The 27,067-nt window shown below is 38.4% G+C and overlaps 1 protein-coding gene across 3 annotated transcripts in view; it reads right to left on the reverse strand.

Annotated features, from left to right (window-relative positions):
* Window positions 1–1,491: 1,491 nt before the first annotated feature.
* The window catches only part of PTPN22 (protein tyrosine phosphatase non-receptor type 22), a 41,452-nt gene continuing 15,876 nt past the window's right edge, over window positions 1,492–27,067 (reverse strand). For 2 of the 3 annotated variants that reach the window (XM_058176920.1, XM_058176918.1), the window contains exons 5-22: window positions 26,849–26,944; window positions 19,468–19,506; window positions 18,898–18,969; window positions 18,736–18,798; window positions 18,210–18,352; window positions 17,065–17,131; window positions 16,580–16,657; window positions 15,784–15,876; window positions 14,578–14,654; window positions 12,504–13,207; window positions 8,271–8,369; window positions 8,021–8,151; window positions 7,512–7,539; window positions 6,987–7,073; window positions 6,035–6,108; window positions 4,782–4,812; window positions 2,626–2,703; window positions 1,492–1,651 (exon numbers count right to left, since the gene is read on the reverse strand). In XM_058176920.1, coding sequence (XP_058032903.1) covers window positions 1,587–1,651; window positions 2,626–2,703; window positions 4,782–4,812; window positions 6,035–6,108; window positions 6,987–7,073; window positions 7,512–7,539; window positions 8,021–8,151; window positions 8,271–8,369; window positions 12,504–13,207; window positions 14,578–14,654; window positions 15,784–15,876; window positions 16,580–16,657; window positions 17,065–17,131; window positions 18,210–18,352; window positions 18,736–18,798; window positions 18,898–18,969; window positions 19,468–19,506; window positions 26,849–26,944 — 2,025 coding nt within the window. In that variant the 3' untranslated portion in view covers window positions 1,492–1,586. Of the gene's footprint in view, window positions 1,652–2,625; window positions 2,704–4,781; window positions 4,813–6,034; window positions 6,109–6,986; window positions 7,074–7,511; window positions 7,540–8,020; window positions 8,152–8,270; window positions 8,370–12,503; window positions 13,208–14,577; window positions 14,655–15,783; window positions 15,877–16,579; window positions 16,658–17,064; window positions 17,132–18,209; window positions 18,353–18,735; window positions 18,799–18,897; window positions 18,970–19,467; window positions 19,507–21,222; window positions 21,319–26,848; window positions 26,945–27,067 lie in introns of all 3 variants that reach the window. The other variant, XM_058176919.1, reaches the window with a different exon arrangement.

Raw genomic sequence — 27,067 nt, forward strand, 5'->3', positions numbered from 1 at the left:
TTAATAAAATTTGTTAATTGGAAAAGGTGCTACCAGATGCCTAAAACAGTTTCTCATGAGATTAAAAGACAATACCTAAAAGTTACAGAAATTAACGGAAATGTATAGACTGAGTGATGTTTGAGAAATGATGAATCCCTCAACAGAAAGATTTACATATTATTCAGGTAGGGACTCTTCTTATCCAAGGATAGATTATCTTTCAGGTTTTAAAACTTTTTAAATTGACTATAGTGAGTTAAAATTGCACCAATAGGAATTTCAGTTAAATCTGAATTTAATTTGGATGAAAGCATCCCAGTCCAGTTCAGTTAATGAAGAGCCTGTGGCCTTAAAGAGTTTGTTACAATAATAAGATACTACATAACAAAGAAGAAATCAAATTGCAAATGGGTTAATTGTCTTGGTTAATATACAGTAGCTCCAGCTCAGCGCTTTTTTAATATGAAGGATATAAGAAGGATTCCGCATCTCACTGCATAAAATACTTTATTTGAGAAATTAAATATTAATTACCTAAAATACATTTATTATTGGAAAAGAAAGGCTATCTCCCTGTGGATCCAAAAGAATATTTAGATATAGACATGTGGTGGTGGGGGGGAATATTAGATAGAAAATGACGAACTATTTTTGATATTATGTTGTTTCTTTCTTAATAGCCTTTTCAGACATATGACTTTTCTCATTATTACTGATAGCATTTCTGTGAATTGCTAAATTGTACATATGATAATCTCCAAGTACTATTAACTCTTATAGGGTAGTTGCTCAACTATTGTGGATGGTGTCTAATTTCAATATATAACTATACAGTTATGTAAATAACCATTCAGTCTTATTCAAAATCTTTTGAGTTTTTGCTCCAAGCACAAGTGACCTGGCTGAAATTACCCTACTTTGAACACATTGTTCAAATTGTCCATCTGGCTGACAAAGGTCTCATGTTGGGAAAGGTGGAAGAAAAAAGAAAAGGGTGACCAGCAGTCATTGCATCAAGCTGAATTAACTGCCTTAAACTCTGCTGGCAACTGATTTGCTCCAAGATAATATGTGGGAGCTTTCTGCAATATAATTCATGCACACTATCTTGCAGCTACACAAATTATTTCAGTGGGAATCTCTCTAAAAGGCATTCAAATGTTCTGTGACAACAGGATTCCTTCCACTAAAGATACACGTATCTTTTGTTTTGAAAACAATGGAGGCAATAGCCCAAACCCAGTACTCTAAATTGAAAGTTTCACATGGATAGTCCAGTCTATATTCTCTGCTTGTAATCCAGATGAATCCTTGTCATCCAGTGCTGAGTTACAGTTTTTTTTCAAATGAAAATTAGTCCCATATCAATCAGAGAGCAGTTTGGAATAATAATACATGAATGTAGTTTTTGGCAATTTTGTATGCCATTAACAGCTAACTATTGGAGGTAAGATATATATTAATTTTACTAAGAACATGCAGCATAAAAAATTAAATATAATAAAAGACTTTTTGTTCAAAATGATGCTGTTTATTGGAAACAAACAAGAGAAACAGCAAGGCAAGTCTACGGGACTAGAGATAACAGAAGATAAGAAATTCTTCTAAATATTCCAATTTGGTGGTGGATTTCTTGGTCCTTTGGGTTTCAAAAATCGGTTTGCAAAGCCTGTGACAAAAAATTAAACCATTAAGCACTACTATCATATTTTATATAAATAAAATAAAACTTCAGTGAATCTGAAGCAAAAACTTACTGGGTATGCATGTCACTGAGAGAAGCTATGTGAGAGACAGTGCAGCTATTCTAAACAAACACTTCAACAACCGCAGTAATAAATGTATTGTTCATTATAAAGCAATCAAGCATTTTTTAAAATTGAACCGAAGCAATAAATGTATAACATGTTCCTCTAGTACAGATAAATTTTAAAAAGCTTAAATGTAGCAATAATATTTGCATATGCTGGTATAGGTTGGTGCTGACAATTTATTAAATTGTTTTATATCCATCATCTATCATATCATCATTATATAGTAAAGTTGCTGAGAGTTGAATGAGTTATTCTTCATTTAGGAGCGGAGGGAATTACTACTTATTTTTCCCCACAAGGCTGGAGTTAGATGGTGTGGTTAAAATGATTGGCTCAAAGTCACCTGCTGGCTATGGCTAAGGATGACTAGAAATTGGATCTTCCTGGGCAAATATGGCTAATATTTTCAAATAGGGCAAATATTTTCAGAAAGGATTTTTTCCTTCCTTGTGTCAACATGTCAGTGCCATTTTTCCCTAGTTCTCAACATGTATTTTCTTATTTCAATTTAATCCTAGGTGTTTTCAGTCAGTTTATATTATTTGAGAAAGCTATTAGAAAATATAAGTCAACGTATGTAATATTTAATAAACGTAAAAAGGATTCTGACCAGTCTTTGCAATGTTTATGTTTATGTTTATGCATAGGGTAGGATGAGAAATCTTGGTAATAGCATTACAAACTATCAGCTGGAAAGTTGTAGTAATAATTCAGAGAATTCAAGAAAACATTAGGATAGATACTATTCTAATTTTGGATTTTAGCATTCTATGGATTATCTTCATAGTAAATTGAACATTGAAGCATATTTATTTTTTAAAATACATACCAAGACTCAGAATAGAGCTATGATGATTTGACTGATTATGTTCCGGAGCACTTACTAGCGAAGATGGATTCCAAATACCTAAAAATTCAAAAATGTCTTTAGTAAGTCATAGTTAGACTGACAAAGACAGATTTCATGCACTGTATTGTGATTCCTGATGTAAGGGTAATCTTGCTTAAATTGGAATAGGAAAGATCCAATCCAAGGAATATCCATTAATCTTACCACTCATTATGAATGCAACATTGTAAGCCAAAATTCTAATACTGGTACCAGGGCTCTTTTGATGTTCTGTCCATTAAGACTTGTTTATTTCATAATGACATAGCTGTATAATTATGTAAAAGTTTACATGACAGAAGAAAGTGGACCTAGTCACGTGGTTTTTACCATTATCAAGGGAACATAAGTTCCAGATGGGTCTTTTGAAGATCCATAGAAAAAGTTCCCCCATGTAATTGGATGAACCTCTAATAAATACTACAGAAGGATTTGTTATAGAATTTGTTCCAATAAACCTAAAATATCAACCTATAGGACATTTTCTCAAATCTGGCCCTGTGTAGATATGTTAGAGATCATTGACTTGGGAAAAGATGCAGTAGAACATTTCAGTTGCCACTGATTGGAACAGTATTTGAGGATTTTGTTAATAACCTATTATTGGTATGTATGGCTCATTTTTACATCCTTTTGAAGTATCTACTTATGTGGTCACACCCAGCCCCAAATTTATTAACAACTATAGATAGTAGAACAACTATAGAATCCAGGAAGTCTTTGTCACTGAACGTTAAAGCCAATTTGTTTTACACTTCTTCCTTTCTGGAGGATCTAATGCAGTGGTTCTCAACCTTTATAGTGCCGCGACCCCTTTAATACAATTCCCCACGATGTGGCGACCCCAACCATAAAATTATTTTCGTTTTGAATTTATTGCGCCTGAAGCCATATTGGCTAGCGATCTGAACTGCTTGTGATTGCCTTGAGGACGGAGGCATTAAAGTGGAGACTCCTCCCCTATTAAGTTTATCACATCTGAAGCCAGATTAGGCTAGTGATTGGTAGTGATTGCAGCTGGCTTGAGAGGGAGACATCAGAGCAAAGATTTCTCTTTTTTAATTCATCGCGCCTGAAGCCGAATTCGGCTAGCGATTTGAAGAGCCTGTAGGTGGCTTGTGGAGTCAACCATTGGAGCGCGATTCTTCGACTTGCAAGTATACTTCCCATATTTCTGATGATCTTAGGCGACCCCTGGCAAATTGTCATTTGACTCCCAATGGGGTCCTGACCCACAGGTTGAGAAACGCTGATCTAATGGCTGACAGGATGGCAATTGATTGGTTTGCAAGCACATCTTGTCAACTCTTAACTGCTGTTTGATGGTTTATCCAAAACAATTGCCTACTGATCCCAGAGGTTTCTGACAATCTAGTGATTTTGGTATTATTCCTCTTTCATTTCATTTCATTTCATTTCATTAATTCTGTTGGTCCTGGGCCAAGCTTTCCAAGATGGTCATCTTTCTCTTTGTGAGACTTCAATGTACTGTTTTAATTTTTGCCTGTCTCATTGCAGTAGAAAACAATCAGCAATGACTCCAAGAAGAGAAACAGTATTAATCCATAAAGACCACCTTAGAAATTAATTGTGGGTTAGTCGAGGGAAATGTAGGCAGAAGCTTGCATTATCAAATGCATAGAGCAAAGCTTCAGAATCAGCACTCTTAAATGCATGATTTAATGCCAAAGGTGCTTTCTCAAATAGGTCTAAGGAACCTGTCAGTTAGAATGTGCATGTGTTTATCATAATGGCCACAATTCATACTGTAAATGTTAAGTTTTTAAGGGCTAGATAGGAAATTTACCCTGTGTTTTTAAGTTAAATTTCAGTATAATTGCTGGCTATTTTCTATATATTTAAAATAGAATGGGAAAACAAAGTGTTACATGTTAATAGTTTACATATGAAGCCTTTCATCCAATGCATTAATTAATCATTGTTTCTGAAATCCTTTAGTATCTTTTGTCTTGTTGAAAGACAATGGGATTTGATAGTTGGTTTTTATTAATCCAGTAACCTATTTGCTATCCTCTGTACTTGTAAGGATATGATATAAATATATTGCTAATTTTTTATTTCTTCAAGATACTTACTGTTTTTCACATTTCGTAAAATTTTCAAACTCTGTAAAGAGAGAGAGAAAGTCTTCTATTGGTATTAAGAAAATACTAATTACTAAAGATCATTAACACTTGGGAATAGAGTTCTAACAGTGTAAATATGGAAAGAGAAGTTAATATGAATTACATTATACTTTTATTTATTTCTTAGAGCACACCCAGTGCTATGAATAATCAATATTCCAAGTTTCTTGAGAGTAGAGCCTTCTGAATAAGATAACTGTAATATGCTCTACACAGGGTTGTCCCATTTAAAAAAAAGATTGGCAAGAAACAAAGGGTGTTGGTTTCTTTATTTTATTTATTTTATTTTATTTATTTATTTTGTCACAACAGTATATATAAGCATACGCATGAAAGTAACTATATAATATATAAGCATATATATATAAGCATAAGTATGTAATAACTATATTAATTGGATATAATGAAATAAAACAATAGGACAGGAACGGTAGGCACGTTTGTGCTCTTATGCATGCCCCTTTATAGACCTCTTAGGAATGGGGTGAGGTCAGCAGTAGAGAGTTTTTGGTTAAAGCTTTGGGGATTTTGAAGCAATGAAGGGGATTTTGGGGATTTTGAAGCAATGAAGCAATTGCTAAATATTTATTAATGATATAAAAATAAACACAATACATCTCACCTTCAGTGAAGGATTGCTGTCTCTAAGACAGGACAGGCAACCGCATGAGGATATTAATGGCGATTACCAATCACCATAAGTGATATTGCAGTAAATGCTTTCATGACTTACTTTGTATCCAATAAACATGGTTACAAAAGAAATCCTAATTGGGCCACAAAGATTATGCTTTTCCAGTAAGAAAAACCACTTGCTTAAATCCTGGCTAAACGATGTTTCTCTAGTCCAGTGCTTCTCAATTATTTTCTGTCATGCCCCCCTAGGAAGAAGAAAACATTTTTCGTGCCCCCCGCGCGACTGTAAAACACGGGGCTTAGCTTGTTATGACAGTGTTTGCCAAGGTCAAACGCGCTCCCCTTTATGGAGCCTCGCGCCCCCCCTGGGGGGCGCGCCCCACTATTTGAGAAGCACTGCTCTAGTCTAACCAAAAGAAATGTTGCATTGTGTAAAAACACCTGGTCTTCTGCCCAACTGAAATGTCTATGATTTACATTATGTATAAGGTATGGGAGGGGAAAAAAAAACCCTGCTTTTCTGTTTCAAAATTAATGATGTATTTCACCAGCCCCACTTTCCTTACCTTGCTCCTTCTGAAGTTGCCTGCTTCTTTTGTTGTCTCCTTTGTCGATTTAATCTGAAGGTTGCCAAGGTTCACTGCATTGTTTGTAACAGATGGACAAGTTATAAAAAGAAACAGTGGTCAAAAAAAGACACACTGGAAAAAACTCTCCGTATATTAAAAAAATATTTGTGGGAAAAAAATTATTAAACCAATTTTACTGACAAAAAATCCTGTAGGACCTAAACTTACAGGAATACAGCCAATTTATTTGTGAAAAATAAAAAACGTAAATCCATCTCTCAGCAGGGGCATTAATAGATGTATTTTAAAAAGTAGGTTAGGATGAAAAGCATGCTAAGAGACATGTATAAAACTGTCTACCAAGCTGTAATCTAATATGTGCCATAGCAGCAGCTTTGCCACAAGTATAAAAAAATAGCTCTGAATTGATTTTCTGTACTGCTAGAATCACACTGAGATTTCAGTACATGATCATACATGTGGGTGGTATCATTGGAACGGAAAAACCAGTTTGCATATAAATCAGTTCCAGTATTAAAACCAACTAAGATTTTACTGCTGAAGTCACACTTTGCTTTGGTCTCAGCATATATTTTACGTGGGAATAAAGTAAAATGGAGGTCAACTAACTTTCTTAAGCAAACAAGAGGCTACAGTCCAACATATCTGAAGAACCCTGAATGTTTCTATTCATTTAGTACTTTATCTAATAATATTGAAAGAATACAATGCAAAAAATAGCAAGAACTGGCTATCATTTTTACAAGCAGATGCTCAGTTGTCCTTACCATCTGCAGTTGTAAATTCCTTCTACCAACTGACCTCTTTCTATCAACTGGATCATCTTGAAACTGCTTTAATTTCTCTTTTCTCCTGAACTGAGGATGTTTTAAGTAACAGTCCTACATATCTAAAACTATTATAAGACTACAAAATCTGTGGGACTTACAGTCCTCATCTGCAAGAAGAAATGATTCAGGAGTTCTTTCTGGAAGTGGGGGAGTAGGGGGTGAAGAAGATCTGTTCCAGTGAAATTCTTTGATGATACAAAAAGGATATATTTCAATTAGTTCACAGTTAACAATCCTAAGCCTCTGCAGTGGTTCATTTGTGGTTCTGTCAACAGCATTAATCACAACCGTTTAACAAGATTCCAGTTATGCATTTAAAAATCTTATACATGCTATGGCTGGACTCACTCATTCTGCAGAGTCAGAGCATGTTTTAATGCAATGAAACATGCCCTGAGATATTGTTTTATACCAGAAACTAACAATGTATATACCTGACTAGCATATTGTGTAAGTAACCTGTAACAAAAACCTTCACTATATAGTTTATAATAAAAGTAACACATTGGTATAAAGGGTAGCCTGAGTAAAACTGAGATGTACGAAGACCTACTTTCAGTCATTCTAAAGCAAGTAAGTACAATGATTATGCATATTAATTAAAGAATTAGGAGAAAAAGTACCTGATCTAGGCCTCTGTAGCTTTCCACTCTGGAAATGAACAAAAAGAGACAGTGCTTAATCTTGCCCCATCTTGGTAGGACTGTATTTAATTTTTATTGAGTATTTTGGTGTTTCCCAATGCAGCGCCTTACACATGAGCAGGTGATGGGTAGATAAGGAGAGAAACGTTTCAAGCAATCATATCCACTGCAATTCAAGCTGTTAGCTCTAAAAAAAAATCACCCCTTCAAACTTCTTGAATTCCAATTCCACAAGTCTAGGTCAAAGACCATTTGGGAAAGAAGAATATGAAAGAGCAACTGCTGGAATAATTGCTAGAAATTGCTCATCAAGTCTAGATTCCTGCTACCCCTTGCTTCACTCAATGGAAATATAACCTGCTCTTTGTCTCAGCCCCTGGATTGCAGATGCAATATCTATAACAGTCTAGTTTGTCACAGAGGCAGCCTTTATTCGACCGAAGTCAGGTGTTTGGTAGAACAATGCTGCAGAATATGTTTAAACCAACCTTATTGGGTCTCAGTCTCACTGAGTCATCAGAAAATCTCAGCTGAGACAGGCTGCTCCATTCTGTAGAGATTTTTGATTTGTCATTTTTAGATGGTAGCTGATGATCTGAAACTGCTAACGAAGGTTTATCTGTAAATGATAAAAACCAGGAATTAAAATCGACTGATTTTTTAAAATAACTTTGTAGATAGCAGAAGTTTTCAAGCAATAGAAAATAGCTGTTTCTTGGCCCAAGGGCCTGTGCTTACCCGATTGCTGGAGCTCATTCTCTTCTCCAAGAACAATAAAAGATTCAGGGGTTCTCTCAGGCAGGGGAGGAGGAATATCTTCGTCATGCTGGGGAGAACCTGCAGTTTTAAAAAAAAAAAAACAAGCCAACCCTGAAGATTAGTGGGCTTCCTCCCAGATCTGGCCAGCAGGATCCAAATGATCACTAGATGGCATTCAAAAAAAAACAACCAATCCCCCCTGAAAATTCAAAGTCCTTGCTTTCCTCTAGTGCAGGGGTCTCCAACCTTGGCTTTGTTGGTTGGGGAATTCTGAGAGTTGAAGTCCACCAGGCTTAAAGTTGTCAAGGTTGGAGACCCCTGCTCTAATGGTTTTCTGGATTTTTCTAGGACAGATCTGATAGTCTTATATTTTACAAAAATAATTGATTTCAGTACTGATTTAATAAAACCAAATACCAAACTCTATCTAGTGGGCTGGTCCTCCAAGGTTAACCTTCTCAAGAGAGTCATGTATTGTAGCTGTTCATATAGTAGCATGAGTTTGTAGAAGTTCGATTATTAAAAATTTGGCACTATGCTATTCTAAATCGGTGTTCTCTTCTGACTGCCCCTGGAGAGCTCTCTGCCCTTCTATCAAACTAGACATGCCCGAAACTGAACACAGAACTTTCTCAATACAAACCATGTACCCCTCCTTGAGCTACAGTTCCGCCCTTGCTTCCATTTTGTACTGCTTTTTATTGCTGCTATTTCTGAGGCACATTCGGTTAATATGATTATTATCTCATTTCATTCAATAGGTAAATCTATAAATCTATATTTAGGAAGTATCTGCAAGGTACTAGCTAGCACTCTATATCTGTTTCTACTTTGAACAGCAATCTTTATTGTCTCTAAAATGCCACACATTTATTGGAGTCTGTTCACATTTTCAAACATCTCTTCTAATTTCTAATACGAAAATGTTAGACATTATATACAGTGCTGCCAAAATATAAAAGCAACTAACCTGTGTATTTTAATATACTTTTGTCACCACTAGATGGCACTAGAGCTAATCGTTTGAAACAGAAATAAATGCACTTTAATTGCCCTGCATATGCATGCTTCTTAAATATTAATCAAGGTAGAAATTAAATATGATTTTTCCATTTTTATTAGTGATTATCATTAGCCAGTTCTCCTGGAATAATTTATCTCAACTCACTAAGTTCTGCGTATTAAAAATTCAGATGGAAGAGCTACCTACACTGTGTTCCAAACAGACATCTGCTGAAAAATTATTCTAGTTCTTTTCACCTCAGAACTTTTTTTCACACATAAGGATTGTAGGATCATTTCTTGCTTCTGTATGTGTATCATCTGCTTTCTGCCAGATGGAGCAAATTGTGATGAAGGATTTCAATTCATTGCTTCACTATTTTATTTCTGCAGAACACTAGGGGAAAAAAATCTGTTCTCTCTATCTCCCCCCCCCCCTCACCCCATCTCCAAACCTCAATGGGCTCTTCATTACAACTCAGTTTCCTGTTGTCATCACTCAAAGGAAAAAATAGTAAAGACTTCAGCCAGTTTTGCCTGGTCTGCAGCCAAATGTCAACAGAAATTTGTCTGTGTTGGCTTCTGAAACTTAGGCCATGAGAAAGTATGTTTTGTGCTTGTTATTTTTTTTTTAATGGAGTACTTGCTCTTTTTTATTTCTCCCTTTACCTTATTCCTTTAATTATTCTCCAATTTATTAATTGGCTATGGCATGACAGTTGTACAAATAAAATCAATTCATTTATTGATATTAGTCAGAACTTTTCCTGTGCAAATTGGGGGTGGGGAAGGAGATCAAATTGACAGAACATGTGTCCTTACATTGCAGGTTTTAGTCTGATATTCAGCTAAGGCTATTAAAGTTTCTAGCAGCAAATGTGCCAGGCCACCCAGAGCAGTAGTGGGATTCAAATTCTGTTGCTACCGGTTCGCTCGTGGGCACACAGGTGCATGTGCAATGCTTCTGCGCACAGACATCCAGGTGGGTGGGCAGAGCCTCCCGCCACAACCGCCTCTACCGGTTTGCCCGATTTGGTGTAAACCAGTAGCAACCCATCACTGACCCAGATGAATTTTATATCTATTGTGGGCTTTTTTGTATGTTTTCTTTTTGTTAGTTGCAAAGTCGTATCCGGCCCATCGCAACCCATATGGACAACATTCCTCCAGGCTTTCCTGTCCCCCACCATCCTCTGGAACCCATTTAAGCTCATGCCTACTGCTTCAGCCACCTCATTCTCTGTCGTCCTCTTCTTCTTTTGCCCTCAATCTTTCCCTCTTCTGGCTCTTCTCCAGTGAGTCCTTCCTTCTCATTAGGTGGCCGAAATATTTGAATTTCATCTTCAGGACCTGGCCTTCTAAAGAGCAGTCAGTCTTCTCCAGCACCATAATTCAAAAGCCTCAATTCTTTTGTTGTTGTTAATGGAACCCAAAAATTGACATAAGCAGTTGCACAATACAATATTTTGGCATCTGGAACTGATCATACAGTGGGATTGGATTAATGTATGTATCCAAGTTCCATCATATGTAATCTCTTTTATGGTTATATTTTATGGATTTATGGATTTGGTCCAAGGCAATAATAAAATATGTACTTATGTATGATTTTGCTCATTATGCTTAGCCACATTACAAATGACACTTTAACAAATTGCCAATATATACATTGAAGAAAAAGACTCAAAAGTAGTGTAAATTTTCCCTAAAGAAAAAGTATTAGTTTTCCACTTAGATTCCTAATATTTATGCTTATCAAAATTAATTTTAAAAGACAGGTTCAAATATTGTGTCCTAATTGAATTCTAAACAATGCATGGTGGTGCAGTGGTTAGAATCCAATACTGCAGGCTACATCTGCTGACTGCCGGCTGCCAGTAGTTTGGCAGTCTGAGTCTCACCAGGCTCAAGGTTGACTCAGCCTTCCATCCTTCCGAGGTTGGTAAAATGAGGACCCAGATTGTTGAGGGCAATATGCTGACACTGTAAACCACTTAGAGAGGGCTGTAAAGCACTGTTAAGCAATATAAGCCTAAGTGTTCTTGCTCTAATGTCTCTTGACTATCATGTAAACTCTGGAACCAAAGCATTTTCTGCATCACATTCAGGATTCAAACATAAAGGATGTATTAGGAAAGAACAGGTTTACCAGCTATACAATATCGAAACCTCCTCATTTTATACAACCAATCTGTACACCATATCTCAGTTGGTAACAGTTCCTTGTCTTATTTGTTAAATATTTGAATATAATCACTCAGACCATTGCTCAGTAGAACAACACATCTTAGACGCAAAAGGTTTGGGATCAGTTATGGCTTAAAAAGTTGCTTCTCACAAAATTGGAGAGCTTGTGGCTGGGCAGACAAGTTGTAATTTGGGAACTCAATCACTAAAATTATATAATTTACAGACCAGATATTGCTGAAGTAGAACTAATGATACATTGGTGTACCATCATTTATGGATGATACATTGTTGGTTAGCTCAATCTTGAGTCAAACAGAGGTGCTATCTCAGCATCTGAAAGCTGTGAGTTCTGTTGAGAAAAAGACTTCTGATTGAAGAAGACTTTTGCACAACTCCCATATTATCTGCTGCCTTTGAAGAAACCCAAAAGTTACAGCTAATTTAGAATACAATGGCTCTAGTTAAGGGCACCGCCCAACTTCCCCAAGTAACACTACAACTGCTAGAGTTTCACCAGTTGCCACTTGCAACTGGGTGTAATTCAAGGTGCAGATTGTCAACTTTGAAGCCTTATATGGCCTGGATCCTGGATAAATGTGGAACCATTTTCTCCCAGCATTTTTGCCTATCCGGTAAGACCTAGTATGGAGGGTTATCCTCTGAAATCCCAGAGAACCACGAGGATGTGTCTATTCTGTATCTGTCCCTTCTTTGGAACACTGCTTCACCTGAAGTCAGGTTAGTACCAAACCACAATTGTTCTAAAAAGCCTTTGGAAATTGATGCTACGATGAGTTTCTTTTCCTGTAGCAAACAAATACTGCTGCTAAGACTATTTCCCTTGGTATATTTATGGTTAGGAAATGTGATTGCTATTGGTTCAGGGGTTCAATTACTTCTATTCTTTTGTAATTTTATTTTATTTTTTAAATTTATAAGATACTCAGAGCTTCTTGGAATTGAGCGGCATATAAAATGGCAGAAGAATGGAAATAATGCTGCAACCTTGTACAAACTTACTGTGGCAGACTGCATCCAAGGGACGAGTATATTGGGCTGGAGGGTTGAACAATGGGTAGCTGGCCTCTGAGCTCTCCAAAGCCTGGTCTGTAAAGGCCACAGCAGAAGATGAAGGAACTGTTCTAAGGGAACTGAGAGCAGACTCAGGATATGATGGGATGCATAGTTCTTCTGATGAGAGAGAGGAAAAGTAGGGGTCTTCTGATGACCATATGCACTCCTTGTGGCTAAAATCCTCGGGCTCGTACTCTGGGGACAAATCCTGGAGCTTGTAGAGCTGATTGTTTGTCAGCTTGTTTGAAAGGTCTGAATCAAGTTGAAAGCCTCCACATTGGCCAGATTCTGAATCCATTTTTGTCAACGGCTGCAGTGTTTTCTGTGAAACTGATTGAAAAGGAGTAGATTCGGTCTGGAAAGGGTGCACTTTGGTAACTAAGCCCTTCCCAGTTTTATCATCCGTTTCCACAGTGAGAAGCGGATCGGTTGAAAAACAACAACTGAAGTCCAAACTGCGATATTTGTGGAGTGGCTGTTTTGCCAACCAAGAATCCCATCCTGTGTTTCTGCCAGCAGCAGGGTTCAATGCTCCAACAGAAAGTGCTGGCCTGACCAAAGAAGCACCATCTCTGTTTCGGTCGAGGATGTTTAAGCTTTGTGTGGCACAATTGGGATGCCAAGATTTCTCCTGATGCTCTTGTACAGAACTGCAAGAGAGATTATATAATTGAGAGAAGCAACCTAGAACTAAGGAGAAATTTCCTGACAGTTAGAACAATTAATCAGTGGAACAACTTGCCTCCAGAAGTTGTGAATGCTCCAACCCTGGAAGTTTTTAAGAAGATGTTGGATAACCATTTGTCTGAAATGCTATAGGGTTTCCTGCCTAAGCAGGGGGTTGGACTAGAAGACCTCCAAGGTCCCTTCCAACTCTGTTATTCTAAATGGTATTCAAGATTTTCTAAAATGGGCAAGGTGCAGGAAAAGTTTTATGTTACATTTTCTGAACATCTGTCAATGTTGCAGCCACTTCAATATATTTCCAGCATTTTTCCATTAGAATATTTACTTCTTTCTAATTTAAGGCTGCTAAATGCCAATTTTTAGTTTTTAATATGGAAAAAGGAAATTAAATACACTGTGAGCAAACATATTAACTGTATTTCATTTTCATTAAACTGAATTGCATTCAAATAACATTAAATTTTTGTCATGAATTTGCCTTGATTGCATTTCTTTTTTTCTCCGGTATTCTTTACAATAAGATCCCCCTTTCAGATGCCCTCAAGTGATGCTTCCCTGTAAGAAAATCCAGAACAAAATCCAATAATTTAAAATCTTGCCTATCTTATTGCTTAAACAAGTCCATTCAGCAAGTCCTAGAATTTTTATTTTCAGAATTAGTTGTTGTTATGTCTGATCTCATGATTCTAAGTAATAATGGATACCAAGTGAATTTACTGCTGGCTGAGCTGTACCTGACTCTCAATGAAATTGGACTTCCCATCTGAAGCACTAATTCTGGAAAGGTTACGTGTGATGCATTCTCTAATTGGTAGGAACTTCTTCCTACTGACTCCTGGCTGCTTTCTCTTCCCCTAGTTAAGCCACAAGAATGTGGTTCTCAGCATATTACTAATCTGCTTTTGAGGAACTGAGGACTGAAAAAAGTGGCAACCTGGAAATAGACCAATATTCTCAAGATTTCATCTAGTAACCACAGCTAATAGCCACTGATATGCATGCTGTTTTCCCATTTCTCTAAGGAAAATTACATAGTGATGGATGATTGGGCCAGAATCAATTATTTACTCTGTAGTTAAGAAATAGTTATGACTGCAAATGTACTAGTACAAACATAAATAACTATGTTCATCTCCTGGTTCAGTGAAAGAGAATTGAAGAAAACTATAAGAGAACTCAGCTCCACACCTGAAACTCGTAAGATTTACAGTGTAGAAGTTCCAATCAATTCAGTGAAACTGATTTCAGGTAAATCTTTTTAATACTAAATTCTCCAAAGTCCTTAATTCTATCCAGATTTTGTGCTGCATTAAAGAATAATATCTATTTTTACCTGTTTGATTGTTTTATACAAGACTTTTCCCTATCTGGATCCTGAGGTATATTGGCTACAGGACGGTTTATTCCAGTCTGCAAAAGATACAAAAGTTCAGGTTATGAGTCAAGACTCACTTCTTAATCACAGCCCAAACAAAAACAGTTATCACATATTACATTATTAAGATTTCTCTATCAAGCAAAAGAGAGTTGCCTCTCATATCTCCTTCTACTAGCTAATAAAGACATTTTCAGTCCCAGAAACCCTCCATCAAAGTGGAGTGATGTCAGAATAAAGGGATAAAATATGGCCTTTATGCTAAAAAGCATTATCCACTGCTTAGGACCATGCCTGTTCTTGCAGTACATGAAGAAATCACCTAAAAACAGAACAACCAAGTTTTTGTTCCAGAGCAATAAAACAAATTATAATTTGCTACACTCACATACAATCCAATGGATTTAGATTATCATAGGCTAACATAACTCTCCAACAAATTTAATTACTGTAACTCATTGTCTAAAACTCATGTGGCTAATTAAAGACTGTTACTCACCACTGTAATAACAATATAATACTTTATGAAGAAAACCAGGAAACAAACTAAAAGGGAAACTTGATCAGTTAAGAAAACCATGCTGCCAAAATGGTACAATGGCAGGACTGAAATTCAAGAGAGAAGGGGACTGGTGTCAGGCAATCTACATCCAAGCTGACGTAATTAAGTTTTAAGTAAATGGAGAGAGCTTTTCTCATCTTGGGTGAAAACTCCAGCTGCTCATCTATTTCCTATTTTAGTGTAATGCTTGATGGCTACATCTTTGTCTTAAATAAAACCTGGTGCTTTATTAAGATCACTTTGGGATGGCAATGTTCTCAGAATAGAGTTGTGATATTTCATTTTAGCTTAAACTGCTTGTTATCATACTTTAGGCCAAAAGTACCCTGTTTCCCCCAAAATAAGACATCCCTTGATAATAAACCCAATCGGGCTTTTGAGCGCATGGCAATAAGGCCAAGCACTTATTTCAGGGTTCAAAAAAATATAAGTCAGGGGCTTATTTTCGGGGAAACACGGTAGTTGCAAAGAGGATTAGGAAGAATACAGACCTTTGTGTGTGTGATATTGAGCTTGAAATATAGATAAGAACTTTGCAATATTTTTCTGGAAAAACAGTCACATTAACTTTATTTGCAATTAGAGCCGGCAGGAAGGCTTACCTCTATAACAACAGGATCAGAATGACTGGTGAATGCTTCAATCTGCCTTTGAAAGAGTTCGATCACTGCATCATAGACCAACTTATACTGAACCTGAAAAATAGCAGCCATGAGTCATGTGGAAATATGTCACAACTGCATATTCATTTCTCTACATTACAAGTCTGGCTGTCTAACATAAGTAAGTTCAGATAGATACATTTATGAGTTCTAGCATCTGATCTTAGGAGCACTGATTATATTTCCCAAATTGAAGTTGGGGGAATCCTTTTAACAAGCACCTATAGTTGGGTGTTATGCTTGGATTTGGCAAGACAGAAGAGGAAATTGCAGTTCCTGCTTTGCTTCATTTCCGGGCCAGTGGCTTATTTACTAGTAAAACACGAACAGAGAATGAGGATGAGGACGTAAGTTCAAGTGACAGTGGCATATCATTCTGAGAAATGATTTGCATTTGAAGGAGTATATGCTCTTCAAGCAACCAGTCTGGCAAATGTCTTCATGGCACATCATCAAAGCGCATTTAAATAACTTGAACTTTTCTCTCTCTTTTTCTGAAAGCGTCAACACCTGCTTCTTTGATGAAGCCCCAAGAGGCCCCTAGTATTAAAAAAAATCATTACTGTCACACAGATTTTCTAACAGCACAGCACTGTTTTTACAGGACAAATAAGCTTCTTCACTTCTTTGAGTGCTTTTAACAGAAAAACAGTGTAAAGTATTGTACAACGTACAGTTAACTGAAACATTACTACTGCTTGGCATTGTATAAAGAAACCAAATTGTCTGGACATACCTGAGTTTGTACCATCAAAGGTCTTTGTGTGCGCATTTCCTGAATCATATTAAAAATGCTGAAGTTCATTGGTAGAATCTTCATAGAGAAAAAAAACAGAGAAGGCATTGCTCATTTGAAAGGCCCAGCTATGCAATCTGTCCATTGAATACTCACTAAAGCAGGGCTTTCCAACCTTGGCCACTTTAAGACCTGTGGACTTCAACTCTCAGAATTCCCCAGCTAGCCTGGCTGGGGAATTCTGAGAGTTGAAGTCTGCAAGTCTTAAAGTGGCCAAGGCTGGAAACCCCTGCATTAAAGAAATTGCACTGCATGTTATGGAAAGACTCACTGATAAGTCATCATTCCTGTCACAACTGTAGGTCAATTTGCTGGGGGGAAAAATTAATTTCTTCTGGAATAGCAGCCACATAGCAAGTAGCATGAAAATTAAATTATAACTTTAGGTTTTTCCTACCATAAATAAACAATATGGAAGCACTCACACTGTCTCTTAGCAAAGTCCAAGTATAATCAATGGCACATATCACTCCTGTTCGTCCACAGCCCGCACTGAAAGACATGACAAATTGCTAAATGAACAATGATAATAATTTATTCTCACTGTAGGTTGTTCAATTCATATTCAGACTTCTCTGAAATCCTTTAGTATATCTTCAGATCTACTACCGCGTTTCCCTGAAAATAAGACCCTGTCTTATATTTTTTTGAACCCCGAAATAAACACTTGGCCTTATTTTTGGGGAAGTCTTATTATTTTGGGGCAAGTGGAGCAAGATGGGGCTCCTCTTGCCATCTTACCTGATTTCCAGCTCTGCATTTAAATATCTTCAGGGAGGGCTTATTTTCGGGAGGAGGCTTATTTTAGCGCATGTGCTCAAAAGCCCAATTGGTTGTATTATCGAGGATTTCTTATTTTTGGGGAAACAGGGTATTTGATTGAAAGTAGCCAGATATCTCTACTGAAATTTAATTCATATATTTTTTCACCACCATCATCAAAACCTTTCTATGTAAGGTAAGGTTTCTAGCCACAACCTTACAATGACTGAATTTTATTTGTTTATTTTTATGTAATTCAGCTTGGACATTATAAAGGCAAAGTATCCCGTAAATCTGCCAAACATCCATGACTATAGCAAAGATGGCATTTCAGCTTGGGCAAATAAAGATACTACTTTACATTTGAATTTTTTATTCAAGTTAATTATTTTTTATTGGACTCTTAGTGATCAACTCCAGCAACAATAGTGCCTGATGCTTCAGAGGACAAAAAGCATGGAAATCACACTGCAAACATACAATTGCACATAAGAAACTCCTATGGAGTTAAATTGGTATAATACGTAATAACTTCTCTCTTGGACATATGATGTTGGCTCCCTATTGCTCTCATGTTTCAGTACTTTTAATCAATTTGCAGGGAGTTCAGGACTTAATTTAAAAGACACATCAGCATTCCAAAAAGAAAAAGAAAAAAGCCCACACAACCCTGAATTGTCTCTAATAGCTAATAGATCATTTCTTTCTTCTTTTAACATATATGTATCTTTATTCATATTCCAAAAGAATTATAGAACAATTCTGTTCTCTTGAAGTTAAAATGGTTTCTGCTTTCAAGCAATTTTACCTGCAGTGTACACAAATAGGTACATCATGGTTTGCTTGGTAGCAATGCATCTCATTTATGAACTTCAAAATAGAGTTGATTGAAGATGGAACATCATGGTCTGGCCAATTTTTATAATGAAAATGGTAGACGTTTCTGATTTCCTAGAAAAGACACCCAAAACAAGGAACTTGTAGGAATTAGTGTAACACGGGTATTTCCCATGTTCCATTAACTTATCCTAACCCTTGAGGCAGAATACACACTGAACTTATACGGTAAAAGAAATATTAATGTGCACCTGAACAGGATTGCTTAAACCTTTCTTATGCAGCAGGAAAAAGAAATCCATCACCTTTCTGCAGGTACATGCATAGTTTCTGTTAGAATCTTGGTTTTTCTTATCTCTTTTCGCACCCTTTAAAGGGCATGCTGTACAGGAATCATAAAATATTCACAGAAATATATCAGAGAAAATGGTGCATTATATTTTCTCAGGATAGTCTCCCAGAAAGTCAGCATATTTCCTGAAGCATCCCACACTTACATTGTCATTCATTTTCACTTTCAACTTGCGAATCACATAATCCTGCCTTTTTTCTTCCGCCTCCTGAAGGGAAGCAAACCAAAAACATATTTAAATGACATTTATTTCCACACACAAAGCACAGTTCAGCGTATGAATTCCAACAGAAAACAACATACTCACACAGACAATGAAGAAAGGGCCTAACTGCAATGGGGATTCATCCACATCAACCCAGTAATGTTCACACTTTTTCTGTTGGGAAGATAAACAAGACACTCTATCCATCTGTTCTCTGATATTCACCCAAGTCCACAATTGGTTTTTCTTTTTAGGAAAAGCAGATCTGTCTGATGTTGCTGTTTAAAGGTGAGGTGAAAAGACCTTGGGAATGCCTATTGCAGAATAAGGTTGTATCTACAGTATAGCTTGCAGTCTTGGCAGATTTTATTCTACTTTCTCTTTTATTCTCGTAAAAGAAAAGCTGTGCCATGCGCTGAACAGACGTGAGGAAAGTTTTCAGATGGATCATGCAATAAATGTGATCGTAAAAGACTCCGGGTTAGCTTTATCTACACAAAGAGTCAGTTGTGGAAATGCAGTACCTACACTCTGCAGTCATTATAGGGACTGAATGTAAAAAATGCCATGTGGAATGAGGTCTGGGAGAGGAGCCAGCTCAGAAATGTACAGACATTAACTGAACCAAAATTTTCCATGCTGTGGTATATTACCTTTTGACGCAATACCTACCTTTCCCATTTCAAATTCCATGCAAGCCATGACAATGATCTGGAGAGATTAAAAAGAAGTATCTGAATGCTATTGGGAAACTGGCACATACACAAGCATACTGTTGTTTAAAAAGTTCCAAACAAGATCCTTTTAAGATACAGCTGAAAGCAGCATACTATTTGATATATAGCAAAAGAAGCACAAAATGTTATTTCCAATGCTGTATTTCAAATGCTGAGTACAATGCATACTCAGTAGGCAGCTATGTTATAAGTAGGCAGCTATATTATAAATAAAGAAAACAAAGTCCTTAACTTTGCATATGTTTGGAAATAAAACAAAATAAAAAGATCAACATATTTACTTAGTTTCCCCAAGTCACATCTTTTTTTTTTAATTTGAAGAATTTAGAGCTGAAGTATTTTAACTCCACAATTTTATTGCAAAACATTTTAGGTTGTTGATTCCAGCCTCCTTTCATTGCTGACAATCATCCATTATATATTGTCAATATATGTTACAGCCTGGAAGAAGAATAACTGCAGAATATAAACATTCCAAGAACAATATATTGTATATAAAAAGATTCACTCCCCTGCCGCATCTATCCATGAATGCAATTAAAAAATGAAATATTCATGGTAGCCAAGCTAGAATACAAATAATTGGAACACAGGCAACCAATATTATCAGGCAGCGATTACTACCAGATTCTCAGGTTCAGATATGAGATGATTTTGCAATCAGATATTAGACTCTGCTGTTAAATTGGTTTAATGTCTTCTGTGGATACCATTATTTCATTAAAAGGAGGTCATGCTGAATTAGGCCAATAGTGAAAACCACAGAATGGTAAACCACTTGCACATCATCCCTTGCTTTCTGAATGCAAACGCAAAGGCTCTCCTTAGAAGGAGCTTTTCTTAAAAACAATATCTTAATTATTTATTATATGAGGTGTGATACAGATAATCTGACAATAAAACTGGATACAGATTCAGACAAATATGTTATTTGTCCTCCCACTTATGACTGTATGACTGTAACCTTGTTGCTTGTATCCTTATGATTTATATTGACTTTCCTAATATGATTTGATTGCTTATTTGTACCCTATGTCTATCATTAAGTGTTGTACCTTATGATTCTTGCTGAATGTATCTTTTCTTTCATGTACACTGAAAGTTTATGCACCAAAGACAAATTCCTTGTGTGTACAATGACATTTGGCCAATAAAGAATTCTATTCTATTCTATCTATTCTATTTTTATTTTTATTTATTTAGTTATTTTGTCATAACAGTATATATAAGCATAAGCATGAAAATAACTATATAATATATAAGCATATAAATGAACATAAGTATGTAATAACTATATTAATTGGATATAATGAAAGGAATCAATAGGACAGGAATGGTAGGCACGTTTTGTGCTCTTGTGCACGCCCCTTATAATCCTTTTAGGATTGGGGTGAGGTCAATAGTAGAGTTTTTGGTTAAAGCTTTGGGGATTTTGAGAAGAGACCACAGAGTCAGGTAGTGTGTTCCAAGTATTAATAACTCTGTTACAGAAGTCATATGTTCTGCAATCAAGATTGAAATGGTTAACATTGAATTTAAATCTATTGTTAGCTCTTGTATTGTTATGATTGAAGCTGAAGTAGTCTTCAACAGGAAGGACATTGCGATAGATGATTATTATTCTATTATTTTATTCTATTATTTTAAAATCAAACTAACAATTAACAGATAGCATTGATCTACCTCTTACCAAGATTTTATATTCCCAAATCATCCTCCAGAAATCTACAACAGTTGTAGAAAGTGGACCCTGGGTAGCAATGTAGGTCCTTGGCTCATATACACCCTAAAAAGGAAATACATGTAACATAGGCTTATGTAAAGGCATTAAAATGCATTCAGATCTAATCCACTTTAGAATTTTACAGTATTATTATGTTTTAAAATGAGCTGCCACACTAATTTTTTGAAGAACATTTAACATAGGAAATTGAGTTAAATGAAACAATAACCTGTGAAAGTATTTTTCCAAGTGGTACCACTTTAATAACAATCATCAGCATTACGGTAATGGCTTCAGTTCTGTTACAGTTTTCATCATCTTTAGATGGGTATGTGATAGAGGCTCTGGTGCAACATATCAACCAGGCATTATAGCCAATGAGGAAAAGCTGTGCTATAAAGCAGAATCCAGAATAATACAGACAATCTAAAGTTTAGAAAAATTTAGGACTTGGATGCAGAAATTGTGTTATCCCCAAACTTTCCACTTCAGATTATATGTCCACATCTTCTCTATCCAAGCTACAGCAGCAATTATAACTCGATTACAGTTACTAAGGAAAGCAAATTTTCCAAAAGGCTAATTTTCACATTAGCAAGAACCTTTTAAATGAAGCAAAAGAATGGGGGCAGTGGGGTTTTACTGATGCCACTTTATAACAACCATTCAGATTTTATTTTGCTAAGAATCCAAAAAAATACAAACAATAGATTTTGGAAATATGACCGGCAAGCAAGTTGTCTAACAATTTATTTAATTCTTCTTTTGCATGAAGTATGGGGGGGGGAGTTGTTGTTTTGTTACATATTTATTTATTTATTTATTTATCAAACTTCTATACCGCCTTCTCCTCCGTGCTTCAGAAGTTGGGCTTTTAAATGGTTTCTTGGCGGCACAGCCTGGCGGGGAGTTACTGCGGACCGAGCCAAGCGATCGCAGTCAGCGAGCGGTGGCGGAGTGGCGCTCGGCATGTCGCTTTCACCGTTCGGCTGGACTGCGACCGGCTTCTTCCCCAGCAGCGGGCGGGAGCCGACTTTGGCCCTTTAGCAAGGAGGAAGGTGGGAGGAAGCGGAGCTGCCGGCTGTGGCGCTCCGCTCGGAGCCGCCGCCGCCGCCGCCTGGAAGAGGAGGTGACCTTCACGCGGAGAGGGTGGGGATGGGGGTTGAGGCGTGCAAGAGGAGGCGGCGTGGAGGAAGAGGAGGCGGCGGCCCGCCACAGCGCGGCTTCTAAGATCAGCCACGCTCCGAAGAGGAAAGGGCGAGTGGGTGGGTGGCTGGGGCGAGACCCCACCACAAACACACACACAGCCGGTCGGACGGCGCGGTTCCTTTCTCTGCTCTCTCTCGCTCTCGTCAAGGCGCTGGAAGGGGCGGAGGCGAAACAGCAGCAGGAGCAGCGGCGCTCGCCGCTTCCTCCTCCTCCTCCTCCTCCTCCTCCTCCTCCTTTCGTGGCGGGCTGCTTCCAAGTCTGGAAATCTGTTTTGGGAAGTGGTGGTGCAGCGGCAGTTCAGCCCTGTCGGCCGGGGAAGGAGGCGGTGGATCAGTTCTCGCGCCACACGAAGTCGGCTGGAAAGCTTGCTGCTTCTTCTTCTTTTGCTTCTCTCCCCCACCCCTCTTTTCGGCTCTCTTGCAACGTTGCTGCAGCTCCTCGGCTCCTTTTCCGGCGCCCCAGAGGCTCGAGCCTCTGCTGCCGATTGAATACTAAAATAAAATAAAAGCGGAGAAGAGCAGGCGCCGCTTTTGGTGTCCAGCGTCCCTGTCGCCGCCCGGCAGAGCGTTTAAAAAGGCGGGGAGTTGAAAAGAGGCTGCCTCTTGGGTTACCTCAACATCCATTCCAGAGCCGCTAAAGGCGGCTGCTTGGCCCGCCCTGGTTGAGAGCAGGCACAAAAAGGGTCCCTGGTGACCCAGAATTCATCCTAGCCCCATTGACTGGCCTTTGACTCGATAGGATTTAGCTGGCGGGATTGTTAAACAGCGCTCGCACCTTTCTTCTGGGGAGAAGTCACTCTAATAAATATTGGGAGGTGTTTTCAAGGAAACATAGGGGTCCACCTTCTGCCCACAAGAAATGTAGGAAATGCCACCATTCCCAGCCTTCTGAGCACATCAGCTTATCCTGGCAGAGGATGAGGAAAGTCGCATTTCAAAGCCTTTGGAAATCACCAGCTTGGAAAAAGCTAAATTATGTAGGGCTATTCAGCTACAACTTCGTGTTTAGGTTTTGTCTTTTGAGCGAGATAATGATAGCTAGCTAGCTAGCTAATTAGATAGATAGATAGATAGATAGATAGATAGATAGATGATAGATAGATAGATAGATAGATAGATAGATAGATAGATGATAGATAGATAGATAGATTAGAAAGAAAACAGAACAAAAAACAGAATAATAGAGTTGGAAGGGACCTTGGAGGTCTTCTAGTCTAACCCTGCTTACATGAGAAACCTTATACCACTTCAAATGCTTATCCAATATCTTCTTAAAACTTCCAGTGTTAGAGCATTCACAACTTCTGGAGGCAAGTTGTTCCACTGGTTAATTGTTCTAACTGTCAGGAAATTTCTCCTTAGTTCTAGGTTGCTTCTCTCCTTGATTAGTTTCCACCCATGCTTCTTGTCCTGCCCTCAGGTGCTTTGGAGAATAGTTTGATTCCCCTTCTTTGTGGCAGCCCTGAGATATTGGAATGTTCCTATCATGTCACCCCTAAACTAGACATACCCAGTTCACATGCCCGTGGGGCGTCTTGCTTGCATGTCACACACACGCACGCTCGCTGGGAAAAAAAAAGGATGGAAGGAAGGAAGGAAGGAAGGATGGATTGATGGATGGGCGACCGCTTTGAGCGCAACCCTTCTCCCGCAACTAAGGGGGGTCAATGTTTTCCCCAATCCTAGGGTGTGGGAAACAGTCATTCTTTCATCAGCGTACAGATGATAACTCACCCCAAAGCCACTGATGACCTCGCCTAACGGTTTCATGTAGATGTTGAACAGGAGGCGAGAGAATCGACCCCTGCGGCACCCCACAAGTGAGGCGCCCGCGCCGATCTCTGCCCCCTGTCAACACCGACTGCGACCGGTCGGAGAGGTAGGAGGAGAACCACCGATAAACGGTGCCTCCACTCCCAACCCCTCCAACCGGCGCAGCAGGATACCATGGTCGATGGTATCAAAAGCCGATGAGAGATCCAACAGGACCAGGGCAGAGGAACAACCCCTATCCCTGGCCCTCCAGAGGTCATCCACCAACGCGACCAAAGCTGTCTCCGTGCTATAACCAGGCCGGAAGCCGGACTGGAACGGGTCTAGATAGACAGCTTCCTCCAGGTACTGAGGGAACTGCCGTGCCACCACACTCTCTACAACCTTCGCAACAAAGCGAAGGTTGGAGACTGGACGATAATTACCCAAAATAGCTGGGTCCAGGAAGGCTTCTTGAGGAGGGTCTCACCACCGCCTCTTTCAAGGCAGCGGGAAAGACCCCTCCATCAAAGAAGCATTTATAATACCCGAGCCAGCCTCGTGTCACATCCTGAGTGGCCAGCACCAGCCAGGAGGGCACGGGTCCAGTAAACATGTAGTGGCATGCAGCCTCCCAGCAACCTGTCCATGTCCTCGGAGCCACAGAATCAAACTCATCCCAAACCACATCAACAAGACGAGCCTCAGTCATCTCATCTGGATCATCGCAATCTTGGTCCAAGCTATCCCGAGCTGAGTGATTTTATCGATAGATAACCACTAAACTCCTCGGCACGCCCCTGTAGGGGTCATCCCGTCCCCTGGTGAAGAAGGGAACGGGTCACCCAAACAGGGCGGCCGGGCGGTTATCTGCCGACGCAATGAGGGAGGAGGCGAGAACGCCTCGCCACCCTCAGTGCCACTAGGTAGGTCTTTGAAAAGACCTAACTAGTGTCCGATCAGCTCGGAGCGGCTGGACCTCCAGGTGCTCTCTAGGCGCCTTCTCCGGCGTTTCATCTCTCAGCTCCTCAGAGAACCAAGGAGCTAATCGAGATCTGCGCCGGGTCAGAGGTCGCAAAGGCACGACACGGTCCAAAGCCCCAGCCGCGCCTGTTCCCAGGCCGCGACTAGTTCTTCAGTCGTGCCATGGGTAAGATCCTCAGGAACGCCCAAGCTCCGCCTGGAACCTCTCAGGGTCCATCAGGCGCCTGGGACGGAACCAACGCATTGGCTCCGTCTCCTGCAGTGGTGAGTAGCGGTCTGAAAGTCTAGGCGGAGGAGAAATGATCTGACCATGACACCGGTATTGTCACTAAATCTCTTACTACCAGATTCTCAGGTTCAGATATGAGATGATTTTGCAATCAGATATTAGACTCTGCTGTTAAATTGGTTTAATGTCTTCTGTGGATACCATTATTTCATTAAAAGGAGGTCATGCTGAATTAGGCCAATAGTGAAACCCACAGAATGGTAAACCACTTGCACGTCATCCCTTGCTTTCTGAATGCAAACGCAAAGGCTCTCCTTAGAAGGAGCTTTTCTTAAAAACAATATCTTAATTATTTATTATATGAGGTGTGATACAGATAATCTGACAATAAAACTGGATACAGATTCAGACAAATATGTTATTTGTCCTCCCACTTATGACTGTATGACTGTAACCTTGTTGCTTGTATCCTTATGATTTATATTGACTGTTTCCTAATATGATTTGATTGCTTATTTGTACCCTATGTCTATCATTAAGTGTTGTACCTTATGATTCTTGCTGAATGTATCTTTTCTTTCATGTACACTGAAAGTTTATGCACCAAAGACAAATTCCTTGTGTGTACAATGACATTTGGCCAATAAAGAATTCTATTCTATTCTATCTATTCTATTTTTATTTTTATTTATTTATTTATTTTGTCGTAACAGTATATATAAGCATAAGCATGAAAATAACTATATAATATATAAGCATATAAATTAACATAAGTATGTAATAACTATATTAATTGGATATAATGAAAGGAATCAATAGGACAGGAACGGTAGGCACGTTTTGTGCTCTTATGCACACTCCTTATAGACCTCTTAGGAATGGGGTGAGGTCAATAGTAGAGAGATTTTGGTTAAAGCTTTGGGGATTTTGAGAAGAGACCACAGAGTCAGGTAGTGTGTTCCAAGTATTAATAACTCTGTTACAGAAGTCATATTTTCTGCAATCAAGATTGAAACGGTTAACATTGAATTTAAATCTATTGTTAGCTCTTTTTTATTTTTATTTATTTGCATTTATATCCCGCCCTTCTCTAAAGACTCAGCGCAGCTTACACTATGTTAGCAATAGTCTTCATCCATTTGTATGTTATATACAAAGTCAACTTATTGCCCCCAACAATCTGGGTCCTCATTTTACCTACCTTATAAAGGATGGAAGGCTGAGTTAACCTTGGGCCTGGTGGGACTAGAACCGGCAGTAATGCAAGCAGCTGTGTTAATAACAGACTGTCTTAGCAGTCTGAGCTGAAGTAGTCTTCAAGAGGAAGGACATTGTGATAGATGATTATTATTCTATTATTTTATTCTATTATTTTAAAATCAAACTAACAATTAACAGATAGCATTGATCTACCTCTTACCAAGATTTTATATTCCCAAATCATCCTCCAGAAATCTACAACAGTTGTAGAAAGTGGACCCTGGGTAGCAATGTAGGTTCTTGGCTCATATACACCCTAAAAAGGAAATACATGTAACATAGGCTTATGTAAAGGCATTAAAATGCATTCAGATCTAATCCACTTTAGAATTTTACAGTATTATTATGTTTTAAAATGAGCTGCCACACTAATTTTTTG

Source organism: Ahaetulla prasina, chromosome 3 (assembly GCF_028640845.1).
Source record: "Ahaetulla prasina isolate Xishuangbanna chromosome 3, ASM2864084v1, whole genome shotgun sequence".
NCBI classification, from domain to species: Eukaryota; Metazoa; Chordata; class Lepidosauria; order Squamata; family Colubridae; genus Ahaetulla; species Ahaetulla prasina.